At 46.2% G+C, this 15690-nt stretch overlaps 2 protein-coding genes across 2 annotated transcripts in view; both read right to left on the bottom strand.

The window, feature by feature from the left end:
* Positions 1-536: 536 nt before the first annotated feature.
* On the bottom strand, positions 537-5520 carry tap2t (transporter associated with antigen processing, subunit type t, teleost specific). The gene is made up of 12 exons (XM_053414473.1): positions 5224-5520; positions 4177-4736; positions 3933-4047; positions 3672-3802; positions 3217-3422; positions 2787-2984; positions 2570-2698; positions 2297-2488; positions 2041-2214; positions 1772-1931; positions 1550-1686; positions 537-1399 (listed from the first exon to the last, which is right to left on the bottom strand). Exons 2-12 carry the CDS (start codon positions 4688-4690, stop codon positions 1187-1189), a joined length of 2169 nt encoding a protein of 722 aa, XP_053270448.1. The 5' UTR covers positions 4691-4736; positions 5224-5520; the 3' UTR covers positions 537-1186.
* A 2776-nt stretch (positions 5521-8296) lies between these two features.
* slc16a5a (solute carrier family 16 member 5a) overlaps positions 8297-15690 on the bottom strand; it is an 8560-nt gene continuing 1166 nt past the window's right edge. Inside the window, exons 2-5 of the mRNA XM_053414477.1 lie at positions 13937-14349; positions 10986-11129; positions 9573-10412; positions 8297-8520 (exon numbers count right to left, since the gene is read on the bottom strand). Coding sequence (XP_053270452.1) covers positions 8297-8520; positions 9573-10412; positions 10986-11129; positions 13937-14303 — 1575 coding nt within the window. The 5' untranslated portion in view covers positions 14304-14349. The remainder of the gene's footprint in view (positions 8521-9572; positions 10413-10985; positions 11130-13936; positions 14350-15690) is intronic.

The following is a 15690-nucleotide window of genomic DNA, read 5'->3' as shown; positions in this document are numbered from 1 at the left end:
CAATTTAGAAACACAAAATGAAACAAACATGAATTGACAGAACAGAAACAAAGAGACTGTGTTATTATATATGTTTGTATTTTAAAATGAAGATTTTTAAACTTTGTGGCAGGAAAGAACCTTCACATCTCGGTGTGGATCAGGATCAAAGGTGTGATTCCAGGAAAGTTTGTCCAGAACAAGTCTTCTGTGAGCTTCAGGTAATCGACTGTAAAGTTAGGAGCTTGTGTTCTGGGGTCAGATGTCAGGAGGGTAACGAGGTGCAGGGTGTGTTGTGGTCTCGGTGGAACACTGATCTGGATTCTTGCATGAAACTGATAAAAGCAAAGAACATCCGACTCTGTTTTCACCACAGAGCCTCAAACTGCTCCATCAGGTTTGACTCGTGGAAGATGTTTGTGTTATCTGCTGCAGCCTGATGGAATCTAACGACTGTTGACAGCAGTTTGATTTCACTGAGCGACATTCTACTTATAGGGTTAGGGTGACAATTAAAATAGAATTGAACCTTTGAGTTGAACAAATAAACACAGATGTCATTTTCCTGCCCCACACACACTTTTATTGTTAAAAGCAGATACACTCATCTGAGCAGCCGGGCGAGTTGAGCAATGAGCCGCTGTTGGGTGGATTTCAATAGAGGAAGCGCAAAGTCAACAAAAGCCTGATCTGAGGTCAGTGGTGCAGGATTTCACTGTTATTTTCAGCGTTATTCACATAGTTGTTACAGACAAAGGATCTGGTTGAAGGGACACTGTTCTTGTTTATTATCTTGGAAATCAACCCCTGGATTAGTGATGCAGTGCAGACACGCCTGTTGTTTAAAGTTAACAGGAGAAGGCCCCTGATTGGTTCCTTGGATGTTTACACTTTATTACCCGGCACAGCGTCCTGCTGTTCTCACATCAAACCAGCAAGATTGGATTTGGATGAAAAACAACACAAAACCTCCTGTTTATGAACAAATTTCTACACGTCTGATAAATGTCAAAAAAACATCAAATAACAAAACTCTCTTTAAAGTAATATTGACAGTGAAACTTGTCCATAGTTGTCAGATAAATACAAGTTGAAACACATTTTATATTCTTTACCACAGAGCTTCATGTTGATGTCCTGGTAACGTGCAGGTTGATAAAAAGACCTGATACCATGAAGACAGACACGTCTCACTGTGTTCACACGTTCAGTCCTGACCCCCCTCAGCTGCTGGAGAACAGAACAGCTCCTCTCTCAACCGGTGGTATCTTCCCCCCCGGGCCATGAGTTCTCGGTGTGTCCCCTGTTCCACGACCCCCCCGTTCTCCATGAAGATGATGTGGTCGGCCTCCTCCACCGTCTTCAGCTGATGAGCCACCACCAGGACGGTGCGTCCACGGGACAGAATCTCCGGCAGGACCTGAGGCACAGAACCCCAAAGTGAAACACACGAGTTATACCGATATGAGGTTGTGTGAATCTTTTGCATAATAAACTGTCTCGGCCTGGTACTGGGACCAGTTTGAATCTGAGGATCCGGTTGTGGTCCTGATCTCCTTGTCCTACTCACAGTGTGCTGTGCTTTAACATCCAGTTTGCTGGTGGCCTCGTCCAGGACGATGACCCGTGGATCTCGAACCAGAGCTCTGATGATGGCGATGCACTGCTTCAACCCATCGGACAGTTTGCTGCCACATTCTCCGATATCTGTTTCATGGAGAACATTTAAAATCAACACACGTTTATCAAGCTATAAACAAATCCCAGCTGAACACGTCTGTTCCTCACGTACCCGTGTCGTACTCATCCTTCAGCTCCGATATGAACTCATCCACGTTGATCTTCTTCGCGACCTCTCTGATCTTCTCGAGGCTGCCGTCCCTCAGGCCGTACTCAATGTTGTATCTCAGCGAACCGGAAAACAGCACCGGATTCTGGGAGACCAGGGCCACCTGAAAGCCAAAGTGAGGAAATAAGAATAATGATAATAACTTTATTTGTAGGTGTGATAGACGGGATTGGGACAAACAGACGGGCGGAGGTAAAACCATGAGAGTTGACCTGCTGATGGAGGAACTTGTGGTCGTAGCGGTGCAGCGGCTCTCCGTCCAGCAGGATCTGTCCCTTCTGAGGCTCATAGAGTCTCTTCAGGAGACTGACACAGGACGTCTTCCCACTGCCGCTGGGACCCACCAGGGCCGTGACCTTGCCCGGCTGCAGCTCCATAGAAACCGACTGGACAGAACAGGGTGATGGTGAAGTGATGAAAGCACTGGTACAGGGTCAAACCAGTACGTGGGGCCTGTCACACAGTTACCTTCAGGACGCTGGGACCTGGGGCCGCTGAGGGGTAGGAGAAGGTCACATCCTGGAAAGTGACTCTTCCTCGCAGCCTCTCAGGAGCTAAATCTCCGGCCTTCTGGGACTTCGGCGTCCTGTCGATGTAACTAAATACTTTGGAGATGACACCCATCGTGGAAACTGTTTCTCCGTAGCAGTACAACAACTCCTGTGACAGAAATAAAGAATCAATAACTGGCATAAGGTTGATATTCCACCGTTTAAACATGAGTGTGTGTCTCAGTTTGACCTGTAGACTCTGTGACATGGGCTTCTGGTACAGGAAGAAGGTCACCAGGTTGCCCAGGCTGAGCCGGTCGGACGAGATGAGGCTGCGAGCCTGTAACAGCATCAGGATCTTTATCGTCAGAGTCACCACCTGAAGACAACACAATGACAAACATTTAACACAAGCTACACAACATCCAGCCCTCATCACCTTCTGATGTTCACTGCTGCCACCTCACCCTCCGCAGCAGGAGGAAGACGGCGCTGTAGACTCTTGAACGTCTCCTGATCCGACTCATCTGGTCCAGAGCCGCGTTGTACCTCCTCACTTCATCGCGCTCGGCTCTGAAGCTGCGGACTGTTCGGATCCCGCCGATGGTCTGGGAGGCCAGGTCTGTGTTCTGAGCCTGGCAGTCCTGGATCTGATCCTTCATCTCCTGAAGAAGAGTAACAGACTGATTCAGTGACGGTGAACTGGATCCTTCACATCAATCCGATGCAGAACTTGTGAACGTGACAGGTTCAAGTTTTCTTCTTGAAACGAATGAAATGTCAAGTCTCAAAACTCCCGATCGAGTTGAGATTAACCTGAAAACAGTGACTCTATGAGTAAGAATGAGTGAGTGAGGACTTTAGGCTGATCTGTGGTCAGCGGGAGTCGACACCGACCTTGGACAAAGTGCTGTACGTGTTCTGCACTAAGCCGACCAGAGGCATCTCGATGCAGGTGAGCAGGGTGAGCTCCCAGGACAGACCCAGCATCACTTTGAGCATGAGGCCGGTTCTCACTGTGCTGCGAACCAGGACGTTGGCGTTCATTGCCACGGTGCGTCCCATCCTGTCCACGTCCGAGTGCAGGCGGGAGGACAGAGTTCCTGGGGGGGGGGAGAAAAGGCCTGATTCAAGAGCAGCAAGGAGAAGTAACAGTGTTTGTAAAAGATGGTGCAGAAGCAGAAAGAGTTTGTCAAAGTGGTCCCACCTTCTCTCTGTTTTTAAGATTTGTAATTAATGGACAGAAATAAGCAGAAACTCAACACCTCCCTTTACTTTTGATGCAACTCTCAAAATACAGATGTGCGATCCCGGTGTCTGTGAAAGGTTTGAATGTTTATTCTGCTTCTCACCAGGTTTGTTCTCGTCGAAGAAGTTCACGTCCTGCTGCAGCAGCGTGTGGAACAGCAGATGCTTCAGTCTCTTGTTCAGTCGGGCCAGGCTGCACATGAAGATGCCTCCTCTCAGGCCCGAGAACAAAGCACTGTGGAGACGAGGACATTCACACGTGGTCACAGAGAGACACTGAGACTAATCACATGTTAGTATTAATGCTGACTGCTGGTACGATTCAGGGGGATGTAGTGATACAGCGGGGGGGTTTGTTCCATTACCTTCCGAGAGACAGGAGTGCCAGCTGTCCAATTGAATAGCAGAAGCTGCTTTGAGGCGTCTGACCTCCCAGCATATCGATGACCTTCCCCTGATACAGTGGGATGAGAGAGTCGCCTGTTTGGAAGGAAGGATTCCACAGACTTGTGAATATAGAAAAATTACAGAAACTGCAGTAGACGCAGTGTGCACAGCTAATAATCATATATACATGTACACCACAGGAAATACATATTTCACACTTACAGATGACTCCAAAGATGAGGAAACTGAAAGCAGCAATCAGGTGAATGGTGTCTGGTCTGCAGTACTTCAACAGCCTCGTTAGCAGCTGTTTGGAATTCACCGTGTCGGCGTCTCGTTTCTTTCCGTCCCCGCAGAAGAGGTTTTCCCAGAAGACACAGGCCAGTGCCGAGGCCACAGAGCCCATGAGCAGTGCGCTGAGGTCGGCGCCCCCCCGGCCCCCCCGGCCCACGTGAGCCTCAGAGGAATCCGCCGTGAGGAACCGTCCACTCTCCAGCACGGGAGGCAGGAGGCAGAGGAGAGCCACGAGCCGGCAGAGCACCGCCCGGGGCTTTCCCTCCGCCAGCATGGAGGCATAGACGTGGAGAAGAACCCACTTCACGGCCCCGAAGGTCCACACGCCGACCAGTGGACCACAGCCGGGGCAGCGCAGCAGAACCAGTCCGGCCCACAGACTCAGAGTCAGCACCAGGTCCACGATGAGACAGAAGAATCCACAGGTCACCAGTTCATTCATCTTCCTTCTGGGGGGGGGGTCAGCGTGCAGGGGGCGGAGTCTGATCCTAGAGCAACAAATAATATCATTATTATTATTTTTATAGATTCTATTGATGGAAAGACAGATACTTTCCAGTTAGTACTCAGTACGTACTGCAGTGTAAATACCAGGACTAATACACCAGGAATCCAATACAGTCATTCTGTTTTGGATTTTTATAGTTCAATATAGTACAAAGTACAAAGGAATACATGGTACTACTAGTAATGCTACAACTACTACTACTACTACTAACGATAGTATACAGTGCTACATTCAAAGTACGGTATAATAATAGATATATATGTGTTGTAGTCAGTCACTTTTTACAAGTATTTGACTTCATGTACTTCAGGTTCATGTACTTTATGATGTCACAGCTTTTCTATCACATATCAAGTATTAACGTCGATGTGAACAGAACCAGATTCGAGTCTTCACTTCCTGTGTGTGTGTTAGTGATTCTGGTTCATAACTCAACATGGATTCATATTGCTGATCGAGTCTCTCACCTTCAGTTCTGATCTCGTGTCTCCTCTTCGAGCTCCTGTTAACGAACTGCGACGAGTTTTACTTTCACTTTCACTTTCCGCCTGTTCGAGGCTCGAGGACTGAACCCGACGAGCCGACGAACCGATGACTCATCGTTTCAGCTTCACTAAGCTTTTATCTGGTTTCATAATTTTATAAACTTGATCTTATAGATTCAGAAACTCGACATCTGTCCGTCGTCTCCTGTTGAAGACACAAGATGGCGCCAGTTCCCGTCTGTGCTGTTGTTGTCGTGCTCTTCCGGCTTCCGGGAGAGAAACCGTCTTAGCTCCTCCTGTAAAAGTACTGAAGTGCTTTTAAACTGTCATTCAATAAATATATTAAAGATTAATGAAGGAAATATCATAAAATATTAAAAGAAATGAATAATCGCGCCCTGTGACTTTTATTATCATCATCGTTAATATTGTTGTTATTATTATTATAATACATTCATAACTAATGCCTTTAACCTTTAGGGTTGTGGGGGGGAGCTGCAGCCAATTATTTTTTTTTTTAGCTAGTGATCGATTACTTTGTAAAAACTAAATACTCAGGATTATCCCCAGAAAAAAAATATAAATGTATATAGTTTTATAATCCTTGTTCTTTCGAATAATATTCAAAACCTGTAAATCATTAATAAATCTAGTTAAAAAAATGTAAACCAAATCTTTGAAAAAGTGGAAAACTTCAAGTAAAATTAAAATTACTTTTTTAAGTAATCTATCATACTTGTGTGAATGTCCTGAAATGGTAAAGATGCAGGACCTGTCAAGTTAAGGCTCTTATAATTCAGTTTATATTTTTGCTTTAGTGACACATATTCCAGAACAAATATGCAATTTAAGTACAAATCTCCATTAAGTGACCATTGGAATATTTGTTAGGTACAAATTTCAAATAAACACAATAAGTTGTATTTTATCTGGAGCTGCAATGTTTTTTATAGACCAGTAAATCATGTATAGTTTGAAGATAAATGTTTTTATGTCGTTTCAAAGAGAAAATGTCATTCATCATTCATCCTCCAAAAAAGAAAACACAACAAAGAAAGATTTGATATTCAAACATTTATTTTTTCCCGTGATCATTATATATAAATAAAGAATTTATAATAAAGGCATCATTTGGCCCTAAGCAAGACAAGCTCTAAAGACGTCTACTGGATTCTCTTGTTACACAGTTTGTTTACTGGGATACAGTTAATACCTGAAGTGTATATTTCACATAAATCTGACATAAATCAGCTTTGTTCAAACGTCAACAGGCGCAGTGATCGTCTCACGGTTCATTCATCAAAAGAGAAATGTGATTGGACCTGAAGGTGAACTCAGTGTCAGAGAACATGTCCGTTTGTACGCTGCTCAGTGCCTTCAGATAAATCTCTCCTGAAATGTTTCAAAGTGTGAAATCATCCGCCTCTGATCCAGAAAGCGTCGGGTATCATCCTGTGGCTGTCAAGCATCTTTTAAAGATATGAGCTTCTGTGAAAAGGCACTGTTCCATTAGAGGAATGAAAAGCAGGAGAAAGAAGAAACGTGAATCTTTTACTTGGACTGTGCATACATTCATTTTCCACATGTGACAGCGAACGACCATCAATGATCTGAAGCAGCTCTTTCACATGGTGTAAGATCCATTAGGATATTTAATGTCTCCACGAGGACATTTCATTAATAAAGCTGTAAGAATTTGGCTACTGCTACTGACATTTAAAAATAAGTTTTATTTTACATTCTGATTTTTATTAATGTCAAAGATCCTTCTTATTAACGCAGTGTGTCTGTGCATTAATATTCCTCTGAGCCACAGACACACTGTCGTACTGAAACTAAATAATTCACAAGGTTGCACTGGGTGACATTTTCTTTAATCACCACAAATACACACACGCACGCACGCACGCACGCACACACGGTCCTATGTCCCCATATCCCCCATCGAGCCAAATGTGTATTAATCCGCTGCTAAAAATAGTCCCAATCAAAAGCACTTGCTCCTGTAAGTAGGTGAGGTCACTGTGACCTTTGATCACAGGAATTTAATGGATTAATAATTCTATGTGAACATTTGTGCCAAATTTGAAACAATTCTCTTGAAGCGTTCTTAAGGAAACTTGTTCTTGATACATCATGTTCTCAAGAACAAGCAGTTTGACTCATATAATATTAAATTAACTTCCAGATTCACATGAGGTCACTGTGACCTTCACATTTGTTCTTCAACAGTTGATTCCTTTAGTTGAATCAAATGTTTCTTAAGAAATTTGAAGAAATTCCCTCAAGACGTTTTGAGATTTCCTGTTGGACGGATGGATCATCTCTGTCCAGATGTTCTGAGAAGTGACTGAACCCGGGGTCACGTAGTTTAGTACTGTGTAGTTTAGTACTATGTAGTTTAGTACTATGTAGTACTACTAGGATCTGAGTTTTATTGTGTGACATGAACTGTAGAGGGAAACTAACTAATGTGATGTTTGGGGGAAGTTTTCTTTGACAATAATAAAAACACAAAATAATAAAAAACAGCCTTTTCCTTGATAATTGATTCCTTTGTATTTTCACCACCTTGATTTCACCACTTAACCTTTTTTAGAATTTAGGACCAGATGTTGAATATCACAATAAGAGTATTGAATCCTCTCAGGTCACATGCTAAACACCCATTGAAAACATCTGGAGACAGGATTTTCTTCAGGCTTGATGAAGCCGGACTCCTCCTCTGTGACAGTTGTTGTGTGATCGTGTGGATGAGAGCAGCAGCATTTTACAATTAGCAGAACAATCACATTGTGGCTGTAAGTGCACATCTGTTCATTTTGGTATGCAGGATCAAACCTTGGTCAAACAGGTCCTAGTATTTATCTTTTAACTTTTATGGCCTATCAGACGGCCGGGGCTCGGCTGCGCAGCCTTTCAACCGCGGAGAGTAAACATTGCACCATCTGTCAAACATCAGGAGCTGTTTGCGAACCTGTCGGAGCCGGAGTGTGACGCCCGGGGGGGGGGGGGGGGGCAGGTTCGGACGCCGGCGGCTCACTCAGCCCCCCCGTCAGCCCTCTGTGGGCACGCTGCTGTACTGACAGCGAGGAGCTACGTCCCCTGCAGGCCTCGGGGGGTCGGGCGGGGGGGGCGGCTGACTGGGCTTGGGCTCGTTCTTCTCCTTCTTGTCCAGCCAGTAGAACGACACCATGAGGAACACGGCGGCCGAGGACACCACGGCGCTGCAGGTGAAGAAGACGTGGTAGTACTCGCCCGTTCTGTCAATCAGGATTCCTGCGACGTGAAAACATGACATTTGTTAATATTTTATATTTAACACTTTATATATGGATACAACTTTTCCTTCTTTTTTTTTTACAAAGAAAGGAACTGATATGTAACTAGAACATCTGGAGACATGTTCTTAGAAGTGGTTTTATCTTCACCAGGTTTGTAAAGGTCAGGAAACGAGCCCTGAAGGTTTGGAGGGGAATCGGATAAGAGGCCAAAGGTTTTCATTTTTCAACATTCTCCTTGATATCCCAGACAATAATTCATGGTTATGTATGACAAGATCAGACATATTTAGAGAATGGAAATCTATGAGGGTGTGAGGTTTGGATCTAGTGAGTTTAAATGTGGTTTCATCCGGGGGCTGCTGGGCCCAGGTGGAGGAATGTGCCCTTTAAGAACCGTTCTAGATGAAATCAGGAACGGGACCGAAAAGCAGAAACAATAACAGAAGAACCATCTGCAAACTTTATGGAGAACTTTACCTAAACGTTTTTAACTCGCATGCAATGTCCTCTGACATTCTGCCCTATGAGCAGTCACATAAGCAGGGACCTGTAATCTGAAACTCCTGTGGTGAAGCCAAATTAACATGATGTGTTATTTACAGCGACAGCCTGGAGCGGAGGGGGGGGGGGGGGGGGGGGCATTTCTCTGGCTCACATAACAAAACAGGCAGAAACTTGTTTGTCCTAAAGACAAACAAGCTCCTCCGTCTCTCGTGGGATTCCTCCTCCTGCTTCCAGGAGGGATTTGAATAAGTTGAATAACACCTGTAATATAATAAACAATTCCGAATTCTAACTTGATAATCATAATAAGTTTACTCTCCTTTGATCAAAACTAAATTGACCAATGACTGTACATAAAGATGGACGACATTATGGCCCGTCCCAGACATCGGGATCGCCCCCCTGGTGGCTGGCTGCAGTATGGCTCATAAACCCCGCCTCCTCCATGTTAGTGGACCTAGAAGATGGCTTCGGTCACTTTAAGTCACTCTCATGACACTGCCTGAGGCTAGAATCCCCACATCTGGTCTTCAGTACGTTTACCTGCCAGTGGCGGCCCGATGAGCAGCGTGACGCTCTCCATGATGGCGAGCAGGCCGAGCGCCGAGGGGAAGCAGCTCATCTCCACGGTGTCCATGAGCACGGTGAACATGAGGGAGCCCACCACGCTCATGGACAGGCCGTAGACCACCACGAACCACAGCAGCACGGTGAAGCTGGGCCCGATGCAGCAGATACTGTTACTGAGCCCGTTGACCAGCAGAGCCGAGGCGAACACATAAATGTGGCGCCCTTTGAACCAGGGCATGTTGACCACGACGCCAAAGGGCGGGCGCACCACGATGTTGACGACGCCCATGATGGTGAGCAGCAGCGCGGCCCGGCTCGGCTCTATGTTGTTTGCTGTGGCGTAGGGAACCAGGTACACCAGCGGCACCACGAACCCCAGCATCATCCACGTGATGCCGATGGCGTACGCACGGTAACGCGGGTTGTTGAATAACTGACCAAACGCCATGTGTTTGTTCACGGCAGCCAGCAGGTAGGTCCATATTGTCCTGATCCACCCAGAGTCCTTCTTCACATTGTCCTCCTCTGGTGGAGGGGGTCCCTGGCTCATCAGGGGGGGGCCCTGGCGCGTGGGCGGCTGCAGGGGCCTCATCACCGCTCCGCACACGCAGCAGTTGAGCAGGACGGCCCCCAGCACCAGGAAGCTTCCTCTCCAGCCCAGCTCCGAGTGGAGGTAGTTACCCAGCAGGGGCAGAGTGCACATGCCCAGGGCCGTGCCCGTGGAGGACAGGGCGTTGGCAAACGCACGACGGCGCACGAAGTAGTGTCCCAGGATGGTCACAGCTGGTTGGAAGCTGAAGCAGAAACCAAGTCCTGTGATGATGGGAGAGAAAAGAAGGAAATAAATACAAGGAAAAGTTCTGTTATTTAACCTTTTGAACTATTTTTTATTTGCTATTTGAAATAATAGGGGGCGGATCTTTGGGGGCGGAGACAGAACCTTTGTGGGCGGAGACAGAACCTGACCTTTCCCCTGACGGCTGCTCCATCAGAGCGTGAATGATGTGTGATAGGAAAGTGCTGCGTATAGAAGCTCTGTATGAATGTGAATGTAGTCAGTCATAAAATACAATATTTGAGGATGACATAAAGATGCATTATTCGATTCTGACCACTTGGAGATGGAAAAAAAACAAAAACAATCTGACAAGCACCACAACATTTATGTTATTGTTGTATAAAATTATCACTGAAACAATTGTGGAGTCCTGTTCTTCTCCAGCTGATGAATCTAAGTGTGTTGTTGCTCCGTGTTGGGTCTCCACCTCCTCCTGAACGCTCCACTACGTTCACCTGCTGCTCTCTGGGTAACGTGGTGCACAGTTGTGTGTCACCACGGTTGTCGAGTGTCAGCTGGTGTAGTAAATGCTGTGGATGTTTGCTGACCTGTGATGACCCCGGCTGTGAGGTAGAGCTCGCCGATGGACTGGGTGAACGAGCTGGCGGCGATCCCGAGCCCACTCAGGACTCCGCCCAGCATGACGGTGGCTCGGCATCCCAGTCTGTCCACCAGTACGCTACAGAAGGGACCTGTGGAGGAATGGAAAGCTCTCAGTTCAACCAGACAAGAGCAGAAATGACTCAAAGGCTTACGAGGCCGTTTCTTAATCCTGCAGGGCATTTCACAAAACCTGAGTCTGTCAGTAATCTGCAGTGGTTCAATGAACCGTCGAGAGCATGACTGACAACATGGCTGTTCTCTCAGGAACTCACAATGTGACAGATCCATGCCTGCACAGGTTGTGTAGCTTCAGTTCAGTTGACCCACATACCTGTGAGTGAGGTTTGGTTACGGCAGCAGGAGAATATTGTGTTTCAGGGCAAAAGTGTTCAACGCAGAACAAATGTTCTCTCCTCCTCCTCTGAGTCAGGTTGCATCAACTGCTGCTCAATAAACAATCTTTGGTGGAGGCGGCGGTTTGAAATCACCGCTGTGTGTGGGTCAGTAAAGAGGAGTCGTAACTGAAGCACATTCCAGTGGCTCTGTTGTCAGGCGACCGGGCCGCAGGGACCTGAGGTGGATAATAATTAGACTTCAATGAGCCCGAGTGCTAGAACATCTAAACTGATATTAATGCTCCATCCATTGCAACTTTTAAATCTCTCAGTTTGATGCAGATTTATCGATTTTAATTCTTTTAACTCTCTTGATCCTTTTTATCTATTTATTTCTGTTCTTTTTAATCTTTTATTTAGCTTCAAATTTGTTTGAAACAACACCGTTTGTCTTTTTTATTAATGTTCCTGTTCAACACCTTGAATCCACCTCTGTGTGTGTAAACAGCTTCATAAGTAATATTGCCTTGCCTCATGAAACCAACAGTAATAATCTGACTCTTCTTTATGTTGACCCCTGGCGCTGGAGGACGGACAGAAAAGTGTTTCTGCAGATCATCAAGGCATCACAGCCAAATTGACCTTTGACCCTTTGGATATATAAAATGTCATCGCTTTATAATCTCATCCTGGATGTAGTCGTCATCATAAACGTGTGAATTATGAAGTATGACCACAGATGTGTTGTTCGATGTCCACGTGACCTTTAACCGACAAAATCCTTGATTCTAATCAGACATTTGGGCCAAATCTGAAAAGATAAAAACTGGAGTGGAGACATAAAAACAAGCTAAATTAAAATTCCTTTCAACTTCTACTCAAACCATTCATCACCCCACAGAGCTCTCAGGGAGGCGGCGGTGCACGGGACGTCCTGCCCTCACCGGCCGGAGATGAGGGACTCAAGATTTGTGCAGATTAATAAAGAAAATCCTGAGATTCTTGTCACATTCCTTAAAACTCAGGAGGTTTGTTTTTAAGATCAAAGCATTTCTGTCTTTTAAAAACCCTGAGAACTTTCTCACCCACACACAGACACACACAAACACAAACACACACTCTCCCACACACATTACATTGATTTCCTTGAGACTAACTCTAACCCTTGACCACAGTTACCTCTCACATAACATAAACACACACATTCAACGATCCACAACATTCAGGTAAGGTGGGATCTGTGCATCTAGACGAGGCGTCAGCTAAAATTATGAATTTGTTAAAATGCAAAACACCAAACAGTCCCTGTACATGCGGGTGAGGTGTGGCCCACGAGGGATCTGGTAGAAAGAGGAAGAGGATCGTTATCACACCAACGCATTGACATAGAGACATACAAAAAAAAACTTGAGTGACTCTCACCCTATTTCTTTTCTACCAGGAAAGAACATTCACTCTGTTTTATTTGCTTTGGACCAACATCTCATCAGGGAAATGTGTCCAAGGGTTAAATATGATGTGGCAAAATAACCTCACCACAATAAACTCCTCCTGGTTTTTACAGCCACTGAATGAAACCTCAAACAGACGTGAAAGATAAGTACATGGTAAAATTACTCATATTTGATTTTATCAGCAGCCTGACATTCACCTTGTGCACACGGATGACTTTACATGGCCTGGCCCCGCCCACACTACCTTCCTCACGCAGGTTAGATAAGAATCATGAGCGTCACAGCAGCAGGAAGCTGACTTTAATGACTGATAGTTGTCGTCATACACGCTGACATTTGATTCATAAAACCCTCAAGGGATCCAAACATGTTTTAATCATAATCCTTCAGATTAAGAGTCACGTAGAGCTGGAGAAAAACGTTGCAGCACATTTAGGAAGATGTCTCCATTGAGTAGTTCTCCACACGGAGGTTTCACTCATTTCTTGTTCTCCACCTTTTGACAGCTGGTTTGTTTTGAATATTATTACATTAATAAAGTTACAGAATCCCTTTTGAAACGTTGACATCCTGTTATATTGTCTCTAAGTCCCAGAGAAGGAAGCTGGTGGGATCGTGTAACCGAACAGCCGCCAGCAGCGAGCAGCGGGGGGGGGGGACAGGTTAATGATAAACACTAAAACAAGCAGAGGAGACTTTTAACATCTGACTCTCACAAGTCGGAATAATAATTGACCACATTAGCCGTCGTTAGCTACTGGTCCCAGCAGGTGAGGCTGAGGCAGCACCAGAGAATCACATCCTGTGACTCCGGACATTGGATCCTAACTCCCTGTGACCCTGAGTTCTCTCTGTGTATCTCACTGTGGGTAACAACAGCTACACTTTCTCAAGAAGTGATCGTTGTTAAATCAACACCAGCCCAGCGAGACATCTCCAAGCCCCCCCCCCCACAGTCCTTCTCTCGGGTTTCACATTTTCTCCATTCAACCACAACAGCCAGAAACTGAAATGAGGTTGAGGTTCAGGGGCATTAAAGGGCAGATTGTAATGATAACAACAACCGGGGTGTGGGAACAGAAGTGAAAGAGGAGAAGGAAGCGTTACCTCCTGCATGAAGCACTGACGTCATGATGGAGGGCACCCAGGACGTCTCGCTGTTGGTGGCGTGGAAATCGTTCTGCAGGTCAGTGTAGAAGATCCCCACACAGGTGGGGAAGCCCAGGGTCAGAGCCAGGACCATGATGGTGGCAACCAGCACCACCCAGCCCCAGCCGCCATCTGGAGCTATGACCTCCCCCGTCACAGCCACAGAGGGCCTGAGCTCTCCTCCAAGCCCCCCCGCCTCGGACTCACAGTACCAGGCCTCCTGGACCTTCTCGTCCTCCGGGCCTTTGGCCTTCGCACACGCACCGTCAGCCTCCGGGTGGAGGAGGTGATCGCTCTTCCCTCCGGTTCCATTTCTCTGAGTCATGTTCTCCTCGTCACTGTGACTGCTGGGAGCGCTTCATGGATGAGACCTGCAGAGACAAGAGCAAACATCAGTCAGACTGCAGAGGGCTGCTGGTTCTGGGCTGTCACCCTCATCCTGCTCCTGGGTCCAAGAGGATGAATCTGAAGCTGCTCTCAGGATGATCTGAACTCCTTCTCCTGCCGGCCACCTCGTAGAAACTCCAGGAGAAAGCAAGTGGACGTGTTGATGAGGTTTCTAACACGTGACGGAAGTGAAACTGGAAGAACACAAACATCTCAGGATGAGGAAGAGGAGCAGTGCACGTAGAAGATGAAGACGTCAACTTGGAAACACAAGGAGATTCCGGAGCTGGTTTGGATGAGCTGTGAACAACAACACTGGCCTCCTGCTGGTCTACAGGCTCCGCCCCTCACATGTATGTTCCCCACATGTTCCTGTTGTTTCTTTGCACTTTCACTTCCACTATCTGCAGCTGTAAACAAGTGAATTCTCCTGGGACCATTAAAGTCAATCTTATCTTCTCTTAAGATGCAAATCGCTGATATTGTGGAGTTTGTTTGGTGCAGGTAGAAACTAGTGGTAAGATGATGTGTGTGACTAAACCATATAAATCATAACAATGAGCTGAAAGGCGTTACAGTGCAGAGCCGGGTGGTATCATCACCTCTAGTGACAGTTTTCATATCACACTCACAGTCATTTGTTAGTTTAAACATATTATATTGAGAGCAGGCCTGAGATCAGCTCTGTCTCCTCTCTGACCCCGTGACAGTCGACGCTGCTGGTCAGCAACAACCCGGCCGTGTGTGGAGATTACATCCGTGTAAGGAAACACAATGACAGCCTTGTGTTACTGTACATTCTATACAAGCACCGGTGAAACTGTAGCTCCACAGCAAAGGCACGAATTAAACTAAACGCTTGTGCTTCCTGAAATGGGAGAAATGACCAAATGCTAAAGCTCCACAGCTACGAGAATGTTGAGAGAAACCTAATTCAGGCTGAAAACTGCCCCCCCGCCCCCCTCCAGCTCCCGGGCTCCAGCGCAAAGAGTAATCCCAGATCAGCTGCGGCCCTTCCGGTTGGTTCTCGAACGACCGCTCACATCATTGCTTCAGTTTCATTAACATTAACAAACAGGAAGTGGGCTGGAGGTCTGCAGGCCAGACTGTGAGCAGCAGGGTTGAACAAAGGAGGCGTCTGATGGACCAGAGCACGAACACGAGCGTGCAAAGGAAAATCTGTCCAGACTGAGGCCAACACACACACGAGAGAAACACGTCACACACTGAAGTGCACATGTGATCTCACACAGGAAACGTACTGGGATCAGCTGTTTGCCGGGTCACATGTGCACGCTCAGTAAAATATTGATTTGTTTGTCATG

Source organism: Pleuronectes platessa, chromosome 21 (assembly GCF_947347685.1).
Source record: "Pleuronectes platessa chromosome 21, fPlePla1.1, whole genome shotgun sequence".
NCBI classification, from domain to species: Eukaryota; Metazoa; Chordata; class Actinopteri; order Pleuronectiformes; family Pleuronectidae; genus Pleuronectes; species Pleuronectes platessa.
The sequence above is the reverse complement of the archived record's forward strand: the minus strand, read 5'-3'. Positions and strand labels throughout refer to the sequence as shown.

Bases quoted from the DNA above. Each gene is read 5' to 3' on its own strand.
- tap2t (XM_053414473.1), bottom strand. From the start codon at position 4,690: ATGAATGAACTGGTGACCTGTGGATTCTTCTGTCTCATCGTGGACCTG. The intron at 4,048-4,176 runs GTAAGTGTGAAA...CCTTCCAAACAG, and splicing joins CCTCATCTTTGGAGTCATCT to GCGACTCTCTCATCCCACTG. The intron at 3,803-3,932 runs GTAATGGAACAA...TCGTCTCCACAG, and splicing joins GCACTCCTGTCTCTCGGAAG to TGCTTTGTTCTCGGGCCTGA.